This window comes from Stylophora pistillata, chromosome 10 (genome assembly GCF_964205215.1).
Source record: "Stylophora pistillata chromosome 10, jaStyPist1.2, whole genome shotgun sequence".
NCBI classification, from domain to species: Eukaryota; Metazoa; Cnidaria; class Anthozoa; order Scleractinia; family Pocilloporidae; genus Stylophora; species Stylophora pistillata.
In genome coordinates, this window is record NC_142528.1 from 28877696 (window position 1) to 28895246 (window position 17551).

The 17551-nt window shown below is 36.2% G+C and overlaps 1 protein-coding gene and 1 pseudogene across 2 annotated transcripts; one reads left to right on the forward strand and one right to left on the reverse strand.

The window, feature by feature from the left end:
• The first annotated feature begins 1826 nt into the window (after nt 1-1826).
• Nucleotides 1827-6422, forward strand: LOC148722584 (uncharacterized). The gene has a single exon (XM_088734939.1). It carries the CDS (start codon nt 2094-2096, stop codon nt 5517-5519), a length of 3426 nt encoding a protein of 1141 aa, XP_088591065.1. The 5' UTR covers nt 1827-2093; the 3' UTR covers nt 5520-6422.
• A 1042-nt stretch (nt 6423-7464) lies between these two features.
• Nucleotides 7465-14652, reverse strand: LOC148722585 (endosome-associated-trafficking regulator 1-like; annotated as a pseudogene). The gene is made up of 7 exons (XR_015992813.1): nt 14572-14652; nt 13903-14085; nt 13420-13493; nt 13187-13298; nt 12265-12324; nt 9082-9219; nt 7465-8504 (listed from the first exon to the last, which is right to left on the reverse strand). The product of XR_015992813.1 is annotated as an endosome-associated-trafficking regulator 1-like (transcript).
• Between the last annotated feature and the right edge of the window lie 2899 nt (nt 14653-17551).

Below are 17551 nucleotides of genomic sequence, written 5' to 3' on the forward strand. Positions count from 1 at the left end.
TTGCCGCGGCTTGGAATTGCCCGCCTTTATCACGCGCAAAGAAAAGATTGAACTCGTAAAACAGAAAAGAACAAAGAAGACATTAAATGACTTTCATTGGTTCATTGCGCTACAATTTTCCGATTCTCAAAATAAACGAATCATTCTTGATTCTTACTTTATCGAAAATGTTTTTGCTATACAATAAATGTTATTGACCAAGCCTGTTCGGTCGAATTGCTGGATATTAGCCTCTATCTTTATTGCGTTTTTATGGGCCTCGACAGTGACTCGTCTTGGTCCATTTGAAAACGCGAAAACATAACTCGGCCATCTTGACCTCAAGATTGGTCAGTGACGTATGTCTATTTTTGCACTGTGAACGCAACAAAGAAGTCAAACTCCTGGGCTTAGTCCGTAGTCCCTATATTTCGAGTACATCACTTTAACAGCTCTCCGCGGCGTGCTAACATCATTCTTTTCTTTTTCAATGATTTTTTTTTTTACTAGCGCCACGGACTTCGCAGAAAACATATGAGAGGGACTGCTCGTAATCTAAATCCGAATTATGATAATCACAAATCTTCAGCGCACAAAGGACGTGTTAGAGTAGTCTATTCAGTCACTGATACCAATCATGATGAAATGAGAACATTCATCTAAAAAGGAAATTATTTTCACGACCCAAGTCAAATGGTTTGATTTACATAAGTTTTGCTTCACTAAACTCACGCCACCCTCGAAACTAATCACATGCAGAATCTTAGCCAATCATTACTTGAATCAGCCAAGGGTTATAATTTTCTTTCTAAACAATTTAACACCCAGATAAAATGTCCACCCCTAAGTAGCTCACAAATCAGCGATAGCATGCATGAAGAATCCATTGTCTTTTTGACAGTTAACAGTTTCGAAAAGCCAATCAAATGGAAGTTTCTCATTGGTTTAGTGCACTACAATCTTCCAGCTCTCGAAATAAACGAATCATTCTTGATTCTTATTTTGCCATATAATAAATCTGTTTTTGACGAGGCCTGTTTGGTTCAATTGCTGGATATTAGTCTCTATCTTTTTTGCGTTTTTATGGGCCTCGACGGTGACTCGTCTCAACACTCAAGGTCCGCAGTTAAAATATTTGAAAATAATTTGCTACCTTTCTTTTACATCAAGAAATGGTTAGATATTCTAGTCTTCTCGGATAGAGACGAATAAATAGAGGTCCCGTCTCCTGCAGGGTTGGGGTAAGAGACCTTAATTTCCCACGGACGAGATTACTGTGTGATGGATGTCTTCCCCTGAGGTGGGATGGGTGGGAAGGTGAGATTGAAATGGGCTGAATCGAATAAAGCATTCACCATTCTTCTCGGTTCAGTAAAACGCAAAAAAAAAATAATAACTCGGCCAATATCCTGCCATCTTGACCTCACGCTTGGCCGTTGACGTAGATGTATTTTTGCAATGTGACTCCAACAAAGAAGTCAAGCTCTTAGGCTCAGTCCATAGTCCCTACATTTCGAGCACATCACTCCAAAATCTCCTCGCGGCGTGCCAACATAATTTTTTGTTTTCAATTACTTTATTTTTCACTCGCGCCACGGACTTCGCCGATAAAATATGGGAGAGACTGCACGTAGTTCAAATTCATAGGCGTAAAAACAACGAGAATTATGATAATCACAAATCCTGAGCCGACAAAGGACACGCTGGAGTAGTTCTATTCAGTCACTGATACCTACCATGGTAAGATGAGGACATTGATCAAAACAGGGAATCGTTTTCACGACGGAGTCAAGTGGTTTGATTGGCATGAGTTTTGCTTCACAAATTCCCTTTAGATTAGCTAAAAAAACTCACGTCACCCTGGAAACTAATCAGATACGAAATTTTAACCAATCGTTACTTGAATTAGCCGCCCAGATAAATGTCTTCACCTTAGTAGCTCACAAATCAGCAAGAGAGTCCATTGTCTTTTTGACAGTTAAAAGTTTTCGAAAAGCCAATCAAATGAAAGTTCGAGTATTCTGTGATAAATATACCAAGGTCGTAATACCTGTTTATGTAAGCTATTCAGCTCTACAACGACATTGAAGAGAACGAGAATACCAACACTTTCAATGGAAACGGTCCGGGAATTGTTAGCGCCAAAGACTTTCGGAAAACTCCAATATGTGGCTGTATATTTTTGGATAATTATCGGTGGAATCTTCCTCGGTGTCTTCCGCGACATGGAAAACAAAGAGTCCAAGTTAGATATCTACTGTGGCAAGAGTGAAAACATCGAACTCGTGCAGAAAAGATGTTTCGACAAATACGAGAAGGAACACAACAAATTTAGTTTTCCTATCTATTGGTTTGTTGTGATTAACTTCGTCGTTATTGTACTCGTTTGTGCTGGTTACTCCCAAATAGTGAGACAAACAGTCGATCAACTGTCTCGGCGACGCATCCCTGACGATGATCTTGAGAGACAGCCGCTAAACCAAGAAGTCGCATCATCAACTGGATACAAGATATCGACTGCTTACTGCGGTCAACTATTCATAAGGTTTTTGTTAGGACTTCTTTTTATCATTTTTCAAACTCAGTTACTCTATCCTTTAAAATTTTCCTCCAATTTTAACTGTTATTTAACCGACGGAACCAACCAGCCGAGAAATTCATCTAACACCGCCCGAAACTGTACTTTACACGAATGTCACAATCAACGAGCGGCCAAGAAAACCTTCTGGATGGACGCTGTCATTGCGGTGAATGGAATTTTTGTCGCTGGTATTCTTATTGAAACCGTGTACATTTTGTCACGGGTATGGCTAGATAGGAGTTTCATGCAAGACTCGAAGTTTCTAAAAACCTATCTAAATTCCTCCCAAACAAAATCTCGAAAAAAATTCATCAAACGCATGAAGGAAACAATTTCTGAAGAGACCCAAGAACTTTTAGAGCTCCAGTCACCTTTTTTAGGTGATCCAGGGGATAAAACAGCAATTAAACATTTAACGCTGGATCAGATTTACACAAACCTTGTGTTGATTGAGGACAGAGATGAGTATAACTTTGCTGTAAACCGAGAGGAGCAACTAAAAATTTATCCGAGGTCGCGCAAGGAAACTTCACACCCAAAAAGCCTGCAAGACCTCCTAAATGAAGAAAGTAAGAAAGTTTTGATCGTTGGTCGACCCGGAATCGGTAAGACATTCTATTGTACCAAACTTCTCAGGGACTGGGCATCTGGTGCCAAAATCCATTTTGATGCTGCTTTCTTCGTCAAATTCAGACGATTCAATTCGGCCAGCGACCTTAGCCTCAGGGAACTTCTGGTTGAGTCCGAGTACTTTCCTACGCGTCACCTGGATGACGAGGTCTGTAATCACCTAGTAGAGAACCCTAAAGGAGTTCTCATAATTTTCGACGGATTTGATGAATTCAAACATGACGAAAACACTGCGTCCACTTGTCCCAGAGGCATTGACGAGAAAAAGCCGCTTAAAATCCTTTACGAGGGGCTTGTGAAGGGAGAACTTCTTAAAGATGTTTCAGTGTTAACCACTACGAGACCTACGGCTCTGTCGAGCATCAAACACCTTCAAAGGAAATTTGACAAAATATTCGAAGTGGTAGGGTTCTCATCGAAACAAATTGAAGAATATGTCTACAAATTTGCCGGAGATGAGAAACAAACAGCCGAAACACTATGGCGACACATCAGCAGCAACATGAATTTGCTTTCACTCTGTTATGTCCCGGTAAACAGCTTCATCATGTGTTCAAGTCTGTTAGAAATATTGCGATTCGACAGTTCCGCTGCTGTTACTCTCCCTTCCAAATTAACAAGCATTTACAAGATTGCAGTGAAAGTGTTTTACTATAAACACACGAACGAATTCCGCGATAAGCATTTGACTCGCGAAGACTTTGAATCAGATGATTTGCCCGATGAAGTGCTGGAGAAATTCGAGAAACTAGGAAAAGTGGCGTTTGACGGAATTAAAGAAGGAAAGCTGATCCTTGAAGGAAACGAAGTAGGCGGAATTGAAGACAGTGCTTTATTCCACCGCTTACCCGACCGTCAAACTCGCGAGTTTAAACACGAAAAACAATTCTGTTTCATTCATCTGACGATGCAAGAGTTTTTCGCAGCGTGGCACTTAATAAACAAGATGAATGAAACAGAATTAAGGAACTTTGTTTCCGAAAACATCAAGGACGGGAAATGGCAATTGGTGTTGCAGTTCCTAGCAGGACTAATGAACGATCAAGAAGACCTACCTAGTGAGATTTTCACTGACCTTCTTCCCGTGAACACTGAAGAGAGAGAAAGCGAACGCTACAACGAAGGGTGGGCAGAGAATGAAGAGAAAACGAAAGTGACCTGTTGGCCGACTAGAGACGAACGAGAATTAGCAGTGACACTGTTTAAATGTATAAACGAAACAAGTAAAATGACCACAGTAGTGCAGAGGAAACTACAACAAAGTAACTTTAATTGTGTAGATTTTTTTTCTTGTCACCTCACAGCAGTTGATTGTTCTTCCTTAGTAAACGTAATGGAGAATATGCGAGGAATTTCATATTTAGAATTGAGTGGCAACAACACGGGGCCTTTAGCAGGTTTAGAGATTTGTAAATTGTTAAAATGGAGTAATTCTCAACTGAGCTGGTTAAACCTCAATGCAAATCAATTGGAAGATGAAGGAGCAAAGTATTTAGCTGGCGCCATCACAAGCAACAACTGTCAGCTACGCACGTTAAACCTCTTAGGCAATAACATCAGAGACACAGGAGCACAGCACTTGGCTAATGCCATTACAAACAACAACTGTCAGCTACACACGTTAAACCTCTCAAGCAATAACATCAGAGACACAGGAGCACAGCACTTGGCTGACGCCATTACAAACAGCAACTGTCAGCTACGCACGTTATACCTCTACAACAATAACATCACAGACACAGGAGCACAGCACTTGGCTGACGCCATTACAAACAGCAACTGTCAGCTACACACGTTATACCTCACATACAATAACATCACAGACACAGGAGCACAGCACTTGGCTGACGCCATTACAAACAGCAACTGTCAGCTACGCACGTTATACCTCACATACAATAACATCACAGACACAGGAGCACAGCACTTGGCTGACGCCATTACACACAACAACTGTCAGCTACGCACGTTATACCTCTCAAACAATAACATCACAGACACAGGAGCACAGCACTTGGCTCAAGCCATTACAAGCAACAACTGTCAGCTACACACGTTAGACCTCAGACACAATAACATCACAGACACAGGAGCACAGCACTTGGCTCACGCCATTACAAACAACAACTGTCAGCTACGCACGTTAAACCTCTCAGACAATAACATCACAGACACAGGAGCACAGCACTTGGCTCACGCCATTACAAACAGCAACTGTCAGCTACGCACGTTAAACCTCTCACTCAATACAAACATCACAGCAGCAGGTAAACAACATGCATTAAATTTAGTGAGCAATAGTCAGTCTAAATGTAAGCTACAACTCTAATCTTCAGCAATTCCAATTGTAAACTGTAAAAAAAGTATCTCAGCCACTTACTATTCAAATAACTGTGAGGTAACCAGCTCAGTGACAAATTACAGCTCAACAACTCAAATCAAAAGTGAAAGCAAACTGTGTAAATTGTAAAGTGCTGACAGCAGCGGAATTATTTGAATCGGATCGAAATGAAGAAAAATGAACCAATGAACATGTTCCTTGAAAGAAAAGGATGTCAATCTTTTTTTCTTTTATAAATGAACCAATAACATTGAAGTAAAAACACAAAGCTTACTGCAGAGAGAACAAACAAACCTCGAACCTCTCAGGAAACCTGCTTATTTGATGATTGGTTAGTTTCGATCCTAATCCACTTCATGCTCGTGTATGTTTTGATCGCCTGTGTTTGTTACAAGGAATAGTTTTGCTGTTTAAACTTTTGCAGTTCTTTTAGAGATTTTAAGGGGATCAGATGAGTAAATAACAGTACAGATTACATGGTAGCATACCAAGATTTTCTTTCTATTGCTTTTTTTTTTTGATTGAAGCGAACTGGTTCAAGTACTTTCACTCGTTTAGCAAAAGTAGAAAAAACAAAAAAACAAAACAAAATGTAAATCAAAGTGTCCTGCGTTAAGCTTTAAAGACAACAGGCTTTTTTTGGAGGTTAGTGGTGTAAGATTGATATAACTTTAATTGAAACAATTTTTTAGAGGTTTCTACTTTTGTTGTAAATATTTATGTCATTTTTGTACATATTTATGGCGTGTTACTTGTCTGATATAATGAAATGACGATCAGTTTTACTGCAAAATCCGAAGATGAAGAGTCAGACTTCATTAGGGCTTAATTTTAAGCTACCACTACTTGTAAATAGTACCAGACCATTGTAGAATAAATATTGTAAACCGATTTAAACTTTGTGTTGTCACATATTTAGCCCCAATGTTTAGACAACCTGGAAGCTATGGGAGATGGGCATGGCCTTTTCAAAATCAGTTAAAATCTATGAAGCCCCTCTCAAGAAACCGTTATTCTATCTTAAATCAGAAATCCCTGGAGTAGGTTCCTGGCCAGTTAAGGAAACTTATCTATTTTTTAAAGCAAGGTTTACGAGACCAATGGAGCTTGGCACATAGATTAAATAACTGAAAGGAAATCAGAGAAAAGAGATGAGTCACCTTGACAGAAAAAAGTGGAGGCAGGGAGGCCTCACAAAGATTTCCACCTGTTGCAGCTTTGGAAAAACATAATCCTTGAGACTTCTTTCCAGTTTTTTCAACACCTCTATTGCCAATTTCCATAATTTTTGCAGGACTTTGAAATTTAAATGTAACTTTCCAAACTTTTAAAAGAATACTAAACTCTATACAATTTGACTGGAAAAGCAAGTGATTAAAGTTTCTGTGTTCAAACACCTTTATTCTAATAATCTTTCAATCTGATCCAAAGGTATTTTAGAGGGTAGAACTAGGTGTGTTCTTTGAAACTGGATATCATACATTGATTTTCTCCTTTTGCTCCAACAAGTGATCAATTAGTAATTTCTCCTTGCTATACATTATTCTGAAAATCAGAAAGGTGAAAAGAAGGAAGTAGATCAGCTGTGGTACATTTGTTTTCAACTAATTTTTAGGGGCTTCCTGTTCAAGAAGAGCATCATCGTGTAAGTCAGTATACAAAAAGCGGAACACTTGAAATCCATTGTTAACAAAAAAAGGCCAAAATGAACCTAAAAGCTGTGGTAAGGTTAGAGTGGTTAAATCTATACTGGATTTCACTAATGAGTAAATTTTGACCTCATTTCAGTATAATACCTTCCTGTATGGTTTTCACTCTTCTAGAACTGCTTTATATGTTTATTGGCCAAAAAAGGATAAAATAGAAACTCTATTCCTCCCTTTACAGCTGTAGATATCTTTTTACAAAACAGTCAACATACTTCAAGGCAGAATTTTCAAAGAGAAGAGGCATGGAGATTTTTTTAATTTGTTTTTTTAGCACCAATAAGATGTTTCTTCAGAACACATTGCTTATATTTTAATGGCTATCAATGCATCCATAGGTGTAAAAATGAAATAAATAAGTTACAAGCCATCGTACTTTTATTTGTGTTAAGAGGTATATATGAAGATATTTCTTTCCCAAACTCTTTCACAAGAATACCTGCATCTTCTAATTACTACATATATGACAAGAATTCTCTATTTACCTCATTAAAACTTCATTTACCAGAATATTGATTTTCTTAATCATCTACATTATCAACCATTAAAAAAGATATTTTGTTCCTTGAATCTGTTATTTTCTAAAAAACCCTGAGTGTTGCAAACTAGTTTTTTTTTTTTTAACAATACTGTGGGATCATCCAAAGAAAAAATAAGTACTCTTTATTTTCATAAAGATTGCCATTAAATGCTATGGTTGTAAGTATCCAAAATATTTTCAATCAAATAGAAACAATTTTCTTGGGGGGAAACAAGCAGGATGTTAACACAGGATGTTAACACAGGAGCAGTTTCTTGGTTAATTTTCTTCTTAGCTGCAAGCTCATGGATTTTGAATCAAATCTGTTTTTTGACTGAGACTGATCATTTGTCAAAAGTAGTCCACTCATAAAAAGAGGAACCTTTTTCCTGAGTAGGTCTAATACCACGCATTGGGTGGCAACAGTAAGGTATCCAGCCATCACCATCTGGTGTAGACCACTCTGTATTAACCTTGAAACCCTAAAAGTGATCACGCTGAATCTTTCATTAAAATCATCAGAATGGAGGAAATGACTGCCAACCTAGGAAACTTTGATTTCAAAACAAGTTCTCAATGTCATTCTCAAGGAAATGCATTAGAAAAGAGAATGGAAAATATGGCTATCAATGATAGGCTGCAAAGGGTTAACTCTTCTCTGAATGTACATGAACATCTGTTATTCTATCAATAGACTCAAGCTGTTGTGAGATGAACTTCAGTGTATCCACTCCAGTAAGCAGTTGCCTAAAAGCAAACAAATGAGCAGTCACAAATGACTCACTGAAATATAAATTACACACTGCTCTGCAGTACAAGTGTGGAAAGATAGACTGTTCTTTCTCTGAACAGAAATGTTAGCACTGTATGTATGGTTTTAAATAAGCTAACAGAGTTCAATATTGCCGTTGTTTTGACCATACATGTAAAGCAACAATTTGGTAAAATACCATGTCGGTATGAGTTTTTAAACAACAATAATCCCTCTTTAAACATGGGGACATCTTTACTATTTAAAATGTATTGCTTGATCAATACAGAATGTTTAAATCAAAGTATTTTACTCCTGCAACCAACATTACAAAAGCTGAATACAAGTAGATGAATAAAAATAGACATCATTTGATATAGAAAATGATGATCAAAGACTCACAAATACAATTAATTGATACTGATAAAGTTGCAGTGGAATAAATTGATGACAATAGGATTCATTACCAAGACCTGTTCAAAAACAAAGGGCCCTGATATATAGATTGAAAACAAGTAATATTAATTTTTGTCACAATTAAACAAGCTTGATTATACAAAAATAAGCACACACCTTACTGCTTGCTCAGCATTTTTTTGCTGCTATGTTCATTTGATCAGCAGCAGCTCTTGGTTTATCTTTGACAGCTGTCATTGTATAATGATTGGCATCTAACAGCTGGTTATATGTTGCTATGGGAACAGATTCTGTCTGACAAAGGATTGCAGAAAAATGATTGTGAACCATATGTAAAGGTAAATCAAACATAGTCTAACCCATACAGATTTTGCTTCATATCTGACTGTTAACCATGCAGACATTGGCTCTTTTTAAGTGCATCCTTACATATTATAATTTTATTTTCAAAGTGACATACAGTTTTGGGTAATTACCATGGATATTGGCTAACAGAATATTGCAAATGTTAGAAATGACAAAGAAAAGTTTTCAAGATTCCAAATCAATAATTGAGAACAATTATTTCTTAAGTTTAAGCACAATTTGGAATAACCAAGCACAAGTGTTTCAATGACCAAAACAAATTTCACGAGCCCATGTGAAAGACATGTGTAATCTGCAGTCTTTGAAAAAAAATTCTAGATAAGTGCTCCCGTGTGATAATTTAGCTTTTAAACTGCATTTCCTCAAATAAGTGCTCAGCATTTATTTAAAATTTTGGCAAGAAGGTGATACACATATTAGAGGAAGGTGCTTAATTGAAAGGGGAGCTTATTATTCTCTTTTACTGATTCAGCTGTAGTTGAAGCTGAAATTAGCTAGAAATAAATGGCAATAGAAACAGCTTTTCCTTGCATCCCTAAAAAAGTGAAAAGAGGAGAAGGGGGCTTATTTTAGGGGGGGGGGTCCTTGATTGAAATTATGGTGTAAGGGGGTGGGTATTTATTCAGAGGAGGGAGCTTATTAGTGCATGGGCACTCATTCAAGGAAATGCCGAATTGTTTGTATAGTATTAAATATATTAACCAGTAGTTTCACTAGCAACCTTTGTGGCTTCCCTTGGTGTTGATGTATGGGATCCCATGAAAATGGGTTCCCACTCCACTGATGAGCAAACTCGTGATCAGTGGGTAAAAAAGGAACAAAGTGTATGTAAGGGTGGGAATGAGTGTGTAAAATGAACATAAAAGTTAGGTGTTAAAATTGAGGGAGCGACTTCTGTAACAACAGCACGCTCCTAAACTCAATTTAAAATTGTAAAAAATATATGTTATATATTATTATTAAAATATAAAAAATAAATAAATAAATAAAATCAAAATAAAATAAAATGAAGTTAAGATATTATCTAAGAGTAACTATTAGAAAGAGGGGGCAAAGTATTTAGGGTTAGGGTTAAATTGCTTATTTTTTATTAGAGTTTTGATTATAGTTAGGGTTAGAGATTTATTAGGGTTAGGGTTAGTGTTAGTAAGGGTTAGGGTTGGGGTTAGGGTTATATTAGGGTTGGGTTAGGGTTAGGGTTTGGGTGGAGTAAAGGTTAGTAATAGGCAAGGGTTTGCTTAGGGTTTGTTGAATTAGAATTATATTAGGGTTAGGGTTAGTGTTAGGGTTAGTGTTAGATTAGGTTTAGGGTTAGGGTTAGTGCTAGATTAGGGTTGTAGTGGGGAAAGGTTAGTCATAGGTAAGGGTTTGCTAAGGGTTTGTGGAATGGGGTGTCTGTTTTTGACTGTAGGAAGGGAAAGGGGGTTTATAAAATAGGAAAAAAAAAATTTATATTATTGATGAAATAAAGTATTCTCCTTTTACAATTATTTTTATGGATAGGAGACTGTAGGAATTGGAAGGATATAGGTAGAGGAGGAGCAGTGTTGATCGAGGAGTGGTGAAAGAATATGCGAAGTGTCTACAAAAGCTGCCCAAAGATGGAGAGAAATGGAAATCAAACCGGCCGGGTGAGGAGAGAAGGATGCATCGGCACCAAGGCTCCTTATGGTTGTGAGTCGTCAGGGGCAAAGCACAAAGGAGCGAGGATGTTTCTAACCTGGTACCAGGTCAATGCCCGACATCCTCGTGCCGAGTCCTTGTTGAAGAAAGCAAGAAAAACTACACAAATATAGTGAGAAATTAGAAAGTGATTGGAACCCATTCCAAAGGAAAAAAAAAAAAAAAAAATTTTATATATAAATACAGTTTTTATAATATAGAGGGAGGTAAATATGTATACTAAATAAAGAAAAATTTCAGATATGATAGGAGAGAAAACTTATGTAAACAAATTAAAAGAAAAAAATTTTTTGAGATATTAGGGAAGAGAATGCAATGCTCATGTAGAGAAACAGAATGCGGTGCTAATACAGAGGAGAATACCAATGTATATTAAAAGGAAAATAATTAAATGAATAAAAACAAAAAACAAAAATAATAATTTCAAGTGTGTGTACACTGAACGGAAGTGTCACGAAACGGGAATTAGAATTAAGAGGGGAGGTGTGTTATTATTATTTATATGAAGAAAATAAAGATAGATACCTTGAGAAATATGAGAGGGAGCTGCCTTATCCTTAATATCCAAAGGAAAAAATATATTTATAACAAAAAAAGATTTTCGCTACTGGCTCCGTGTCGCGAAATAGCGGAGTTGAGAGATCTTAATCTGGGACGGTCACGTCAGAATGGCGTGATCGAATTGCGTGAGTCTTATGACGCACGGGTAACACGCGATTGCTCTTGGGAAATTGATGAAGAGTGTTCAATCGATCTTCGTCGTAAAAGGGATTTTGACCCTCGAGATGTCTAGAAAACGAATTATTTCGTATGGTAGTTGAAGCTGAAATTAGCTAGAAATAAATGGCAATAGAAACAGCTTTTCCTTGCATCCCTAAAAAAGTGAAAAGAGGAGAAGGGGGCTTATTTTAGGGGGGAGGGGTCCTTGATTGAAATTATGGTGTAAGGGGGTGGGTATTTATTCAGAGGAGGGAGCTTATTAGTGCATGGGCACTCATTCAAGGAAATGCCGAATAAAAAAATGCCATGAAAAAATACCATGCAAAGATGTGATAGATGTGTAAACAGTGTGAATTACCAGCAAAAATGCTTCACTAAAAACCTTGGAAATATCATTGTGTCTTTGTTTAAGACAACTTACATAACAATCAAGTTTTTCAAATACCTTGTAAACAGTTTGTTATCTTTTTTGCACAAATTTACCTTTGTCCAGAATGTTATCTGATAGCTGCATTTCAGGTATATCACTAGTTAGCAAATGGCAACAAAGTTAAGAATCTTTAACCATACCTTTAATAAATTCACTTCTCTCAATTTTGCAACTGTAGCTTCAGCTCTGAGAGCTCTTTGCTATAATAACAATAAATATTGAGATAAAGAGAGTTTTGAACTCAAACAGGTTCATTAGGACTCCCTTGTTTAATATTGTTAAATGATAAATGTGATATTCTGAGTCAATAATTAATAGAAACTTTTTTTATGGTGCTTTTTTAATATCTATTGGCAATTGTATTTTTTACATCTTGTGGGTTGATATAAAGACTTTATCAAACATTATATAATTATCAATATAACTTTTAGCTATCTTAAGAATAGTAGGTGACAAAGTTAACAGATTTGCATCAAATGCCTTGGAAGTCTAGTTGATAAAAGGCTGTAAAAGACTTGTTTCAAATCTGTTACTGCTTTACTAAAATATTCATAGCCTACACTCCTTTCTAAAAACTGTTGATTCTCACACAATCTGAATCACTAAAAGAATGTCAAAGTAATAGCAAACCAGCTGAGGAACTTGTGAAGGAACAAATCTAGATATTAATAACCAACATTATTACACGACTCAGGCAGTCAGAGGGCCAATAACTAAAATCAACCAATCAAAATGCTCTATTGCAGGTCCAATATTCTCTCAGTATTGGACCGGGCACTGTCCCGAATGGTCCCAAATGATACCACACTTGTTTCCCTTTGAACTTCAGTCATATAATAATTAAATCTCTTATAAACCAAGCTTGCTCGAGACCGTACTGGAAGAATATCGGTCCTCAGTCTTTTTTGTACAGACCTCGCTGCGCCCGGTCCGTACTGTCAAGACCTCGGGCCAATATTCTCCCAGTACGGCCCTCGTGCTTGGTTAATAAGATATATGTATTGTCTGAACTACAAGCTTAAATGCCTCTATTGATAAGTCTCAGTCATGCATTCTTCTCACCCTAGTCAATTCTAAATTTTTCTCCACCATTTGCACCATATTTTCTAAAGCCTCAGTTTCATCTGCCTCTCTTTTCTCAATCTTTGCTAGTTTCTTTTGCAAACTTATGATTCTGGTAGAGATAGGAAACAATACAAATGTGTTAATTACAAATTGTTATTTATTTTTTGGGCAAGAAACTTTACCATCACAGTGCCTCTTTATATAAATATTTCATAGCTGATTCATATCACCTCCTTTTTTCTTTATCCACAGCTTGGTTGGATTCTTGTAACTCTCTTCTCAGTTTTTCATTTTCCTCTTTCAACTGGTGACATAACATGGCAAATTTTAAATCAACAGTTGTATTCTGAAAGTGTTTACTGCCTCCTAAGAGTAATGGCAGAATTCAATAGGTTTATTTCTTAGTAACACGAATTATACAGTTGAAAACAAGCAGAAAAGGGAGTTTCTTTGTGGAATACCTAAATTAAATGAATAGTCAAATTGAATAAATGGGAACTTTTGTGGATGAGTTTTAAATAAGATCATAATTAAGGTTTTGAAAGTCCCAGAGGAGATGTTAATTAAATTTAACATAACATTATGTGTGGTTAAAACAAGAGTTATTTAAGTCCATACCAAAAGTAAGTATTATAATTATTGCTATCATGAAGGATGGGAAACTTTCACCAATAGGTGTTTAATGCTTTCCTAAAGGTATAGTCTCATCTAACCTGATTCATTTCTTCAATGATCTTTTCCTGAGTCTCAGAGCTGTCCAGAGATGCTACAAAGTAGTTGATGCTTCCGCTCATTGGTGACTCAAGGCTACTTGATAACTTACTGTCATCCTCTGTTTCTGAGCCGCTGTCACTTTTGCCAGCAGTTTCTCTGTCCAATTCTTGACTTTTGGTTCCCTATACATTTCAAACACAAAAGACCTCTGAATATTGAAATAGTGTGTTTGTTGTTCTATTTCTAAAAATTATCATCTTAAATTAATTTAAAATAATCACAATTACTATCATTAGAAAAAAGGAACACTTTTTCATGATTAATTTTTTCTTTTAGTAACCAGTGATTGTGCCAAAATTGCAGTTAAAATCCATCTGGGTTTCTTCTAGATGAACTAATTAAAAATAAACAGCATCTTAACAACTGTTGCTCTTTGAAACTTCACTCTTTGCATTCTTTGATGGTTTGGTCTCCTTCAGAATTATTTTGTTCTCCACATGTTAAAAGAAATTAGCCTTAGGGCTAATTAATTTGCAATTGTTTCCCTTGATGTGACTCTGAATATTAATTCTTGAATACCATATCAAACTTTAAGAGTTGCTAGAAAACCAATTGGTACAATTGGTTTTCTAGCAAATGGGTCACAACCTTGAATTGTATTTTGATACTTTACTGAAAAAGTACATCCCTGAGTTTGTTGAGGCAACTGGAGAACCAAAACCAAAGAGAAAGAAAGATGAAGCTCGCATGTATATATTGAATCCATAAGTTCATTAATTTGTTAATGAATATGAGATGTAATTTACTGGTGGTAGCTAGAATTGAACATCCATTTTTCCCTCATATTATTAATCTAAATATTTTTTAATATTGTTTGCCATATTTTTTTATTCTTGATGTTTGGCCAGCTTTGGTCATTTTTATCCCTCTGACTCCCATGTGAGGTTAGTCTTTATGGTATCCTTACAGCATCAGTAATTTATCCAGCAACATGAAAATAGTGAAATTAATCAGCTGGATGGTGTTATGTTATTCTGACACCAAATTCTCTCTGCTAATTCACAGGGAAATAGATGGGGGTAGAAAGGAGAATTAATGGTCAGATATTTGTAGTTGAAGGGTACTTCATGAAAAAAAGCATTTACTTGTTATGCGGGTCTACTGCCAATGTTTGTAATGTGTGCTAGATTTCCAAGAGGAAAGTGCAAAACTTGTTCATGAACATGACATACAAGTAGTTACCTGAAGAGATTAAGATAGTGATGCAATCTGTGTTGTTGGAGGAAATGTAAGCATTTGAAATGTAACTATGTTTCAGTGTTAGTAAAGAGTATTTGAAAGTCTAATTGTTGTGACAAAGTATTTAATTCTTTTTATGGAAACAAAACACCTCAGTTTTAAAATCTTATTGTTGTCTCACTGCATATTCAAACATGCTCAAAAGAATAACAGCGTGAAAAAAATTAAGAGTTGTAAATAGGGGATTACTGGTTCTTTTCAGTATTCCTATTTTGGGTTTTCAAGTTATGGGTGACAACTTGAAATAGAATGAATAAAGAGGAAATGAGAAAATCTAATGCAAGATCATGTGAAAATACATGTAATAATTAGATAATTCACTCTTCTGTTTTTTTTTGCTGGTTACAAGTCAGATCAAACGGAAAGCTCAAATGAACGTACTCAACCTTGCTTATGGTTTTATAGGTTTGTCTCCCATTTGTTTTTTACTCTTCTTTACAATGCATGATTGATGAATTGTGACTACTTTATTTTTTATTTGGTGCTTTAAAGTGCACCACACAAATTCACAATCATCGACAGACAACTTGAGGTACTTTCCCATGTGCTGGATGACATCATGTTTGAATCACTGTGAAAAAACCACTTATGACTTTTGTACCTGAACTCAAACACAACTTTTATCACGGACTGGCAATTAGTATATTGATATTTGTTTGGATAAGGAAAAGAACATTGGTGGGATTAGTGCAGAGCCACCTAGAGACCTTTATTTTTCAATAATTTCAGTAATCAGAGATGTGTCTGCATCCACCCTATGGAGGTGTATGTTGAGTACAGGTTCCTTTTGCATTAAATGTACATGTAAGAGTAATTGAGGCCTTAGTATTACTTTCTAGTTCTGCTAAATGCACTTGTCACTGTAGTTCTTGATTCTATTTCAACAGCTGGGAATTCCCATTTTTATGGTGAGACTTTGCAAATTGTGAGCACTTTGAATTGAATTTAGCCCATTGAGAAATGTGATCAAACCTGGAAACCAGAGACTAATTACTGTTACATGCTTGTGGTTTATTCATAATCTGATTGGCTCTTTCCTTTGAACACGATAAAATTCTATTAACACCACTGGTGTTCACAATTTTTGTAGGTTTCACAGTAATTCTATGGAGACTATAACTGGGTGTGTAATGGCAACCAAGCCTATATTTTAGTGTTCATACTTGTCCATATTGTATTGAATTGAGAAAAACATTACATTAGTCCATGAAGTATAGAGCAAAATACAAACATTCGTTTCAATTTAAAATGGCTGTTTGTTTGACAATCCATTGATTGATATTTGTGTATGCATGAGGTCAGAGTGCATTTTCCAGTGCAGGCATTAATTTAAGGTATCTGCTACTTCTGTACTTAGATTAGAATTTTGTTTCAGCATTGTTGTTGGAGTCAGGTAGTGTTTACTCTAACTGTGCATTCTGGGGATCAATCCTTCTTCATAAATAAAGTTGATGTAAATTTTCAACACCATTATCAAAGTGGAATTTGGTAATGTTTGCGTGATCCATAGCAGAGCATTTTGGGTAACTTTACAGAGGATTGGTTTAGATTGCCCAATCCAAACATAAATGGATTGTCATATAGGGAAAAGAAAAAAGAACAAAGAAAACAAAGAAGCTTTAACTCAAAGAACCAGGAATAGAGTGACAACAAAACAAAGAAGAACCTCAAGATAAATTCAAATCTTCAACTTTGTCTGGAATTGTCCAATTGCTAAGTCTTAGAGGTTGTTTTTTGTTCTTTTTTTCCTTAAATGCTCAAACTGTGGTTAGTGACAGTAGCCTCCCTTCCCTGGCCACTGAAGGTCTTCTTGAAACCATGTAGAACTATGAACTCAAGAAGGTGGATGAGTGATTGCATGCATAATTCTACATCAGGACTGTAGATTATCAGTCACAAACTATACTTGCATAGTACTGTTGTAAGAATTGGTGATTGAGAATTTCAAATGCTATGGTCTAGTCTTAATGGATCAGAAGCTTGTATCTCTTGAATGAGATGGCATTCTGTGAGCTATAGGTAGATTCATGCTGACGTCATTGTTTACATTTTTGCTCATTTGCATACGGCTTTGCGTAAAGAAGGAAGCATGTTAGATACAAATTGACTTCATGCAGCTAAAGAGCTAGAAAACCTTAGTAAATGGTGAAATTTTTAGCTCTTTGGGTGTAATATTCAAGGAGAAAGAGTCCATCAAAAATTGCAAAATTTCTGGGTGGCAAAAGCGCTAATGAGTTGATACATTCTATGTCAAATTTTGAGTTTTTAAACCTGTGTTGCACAAAAAGTGTTCAATGCATCAGGCTCGTATTCTTTGGCCAAGTTAATCATACTTTGACCTTTTGATAT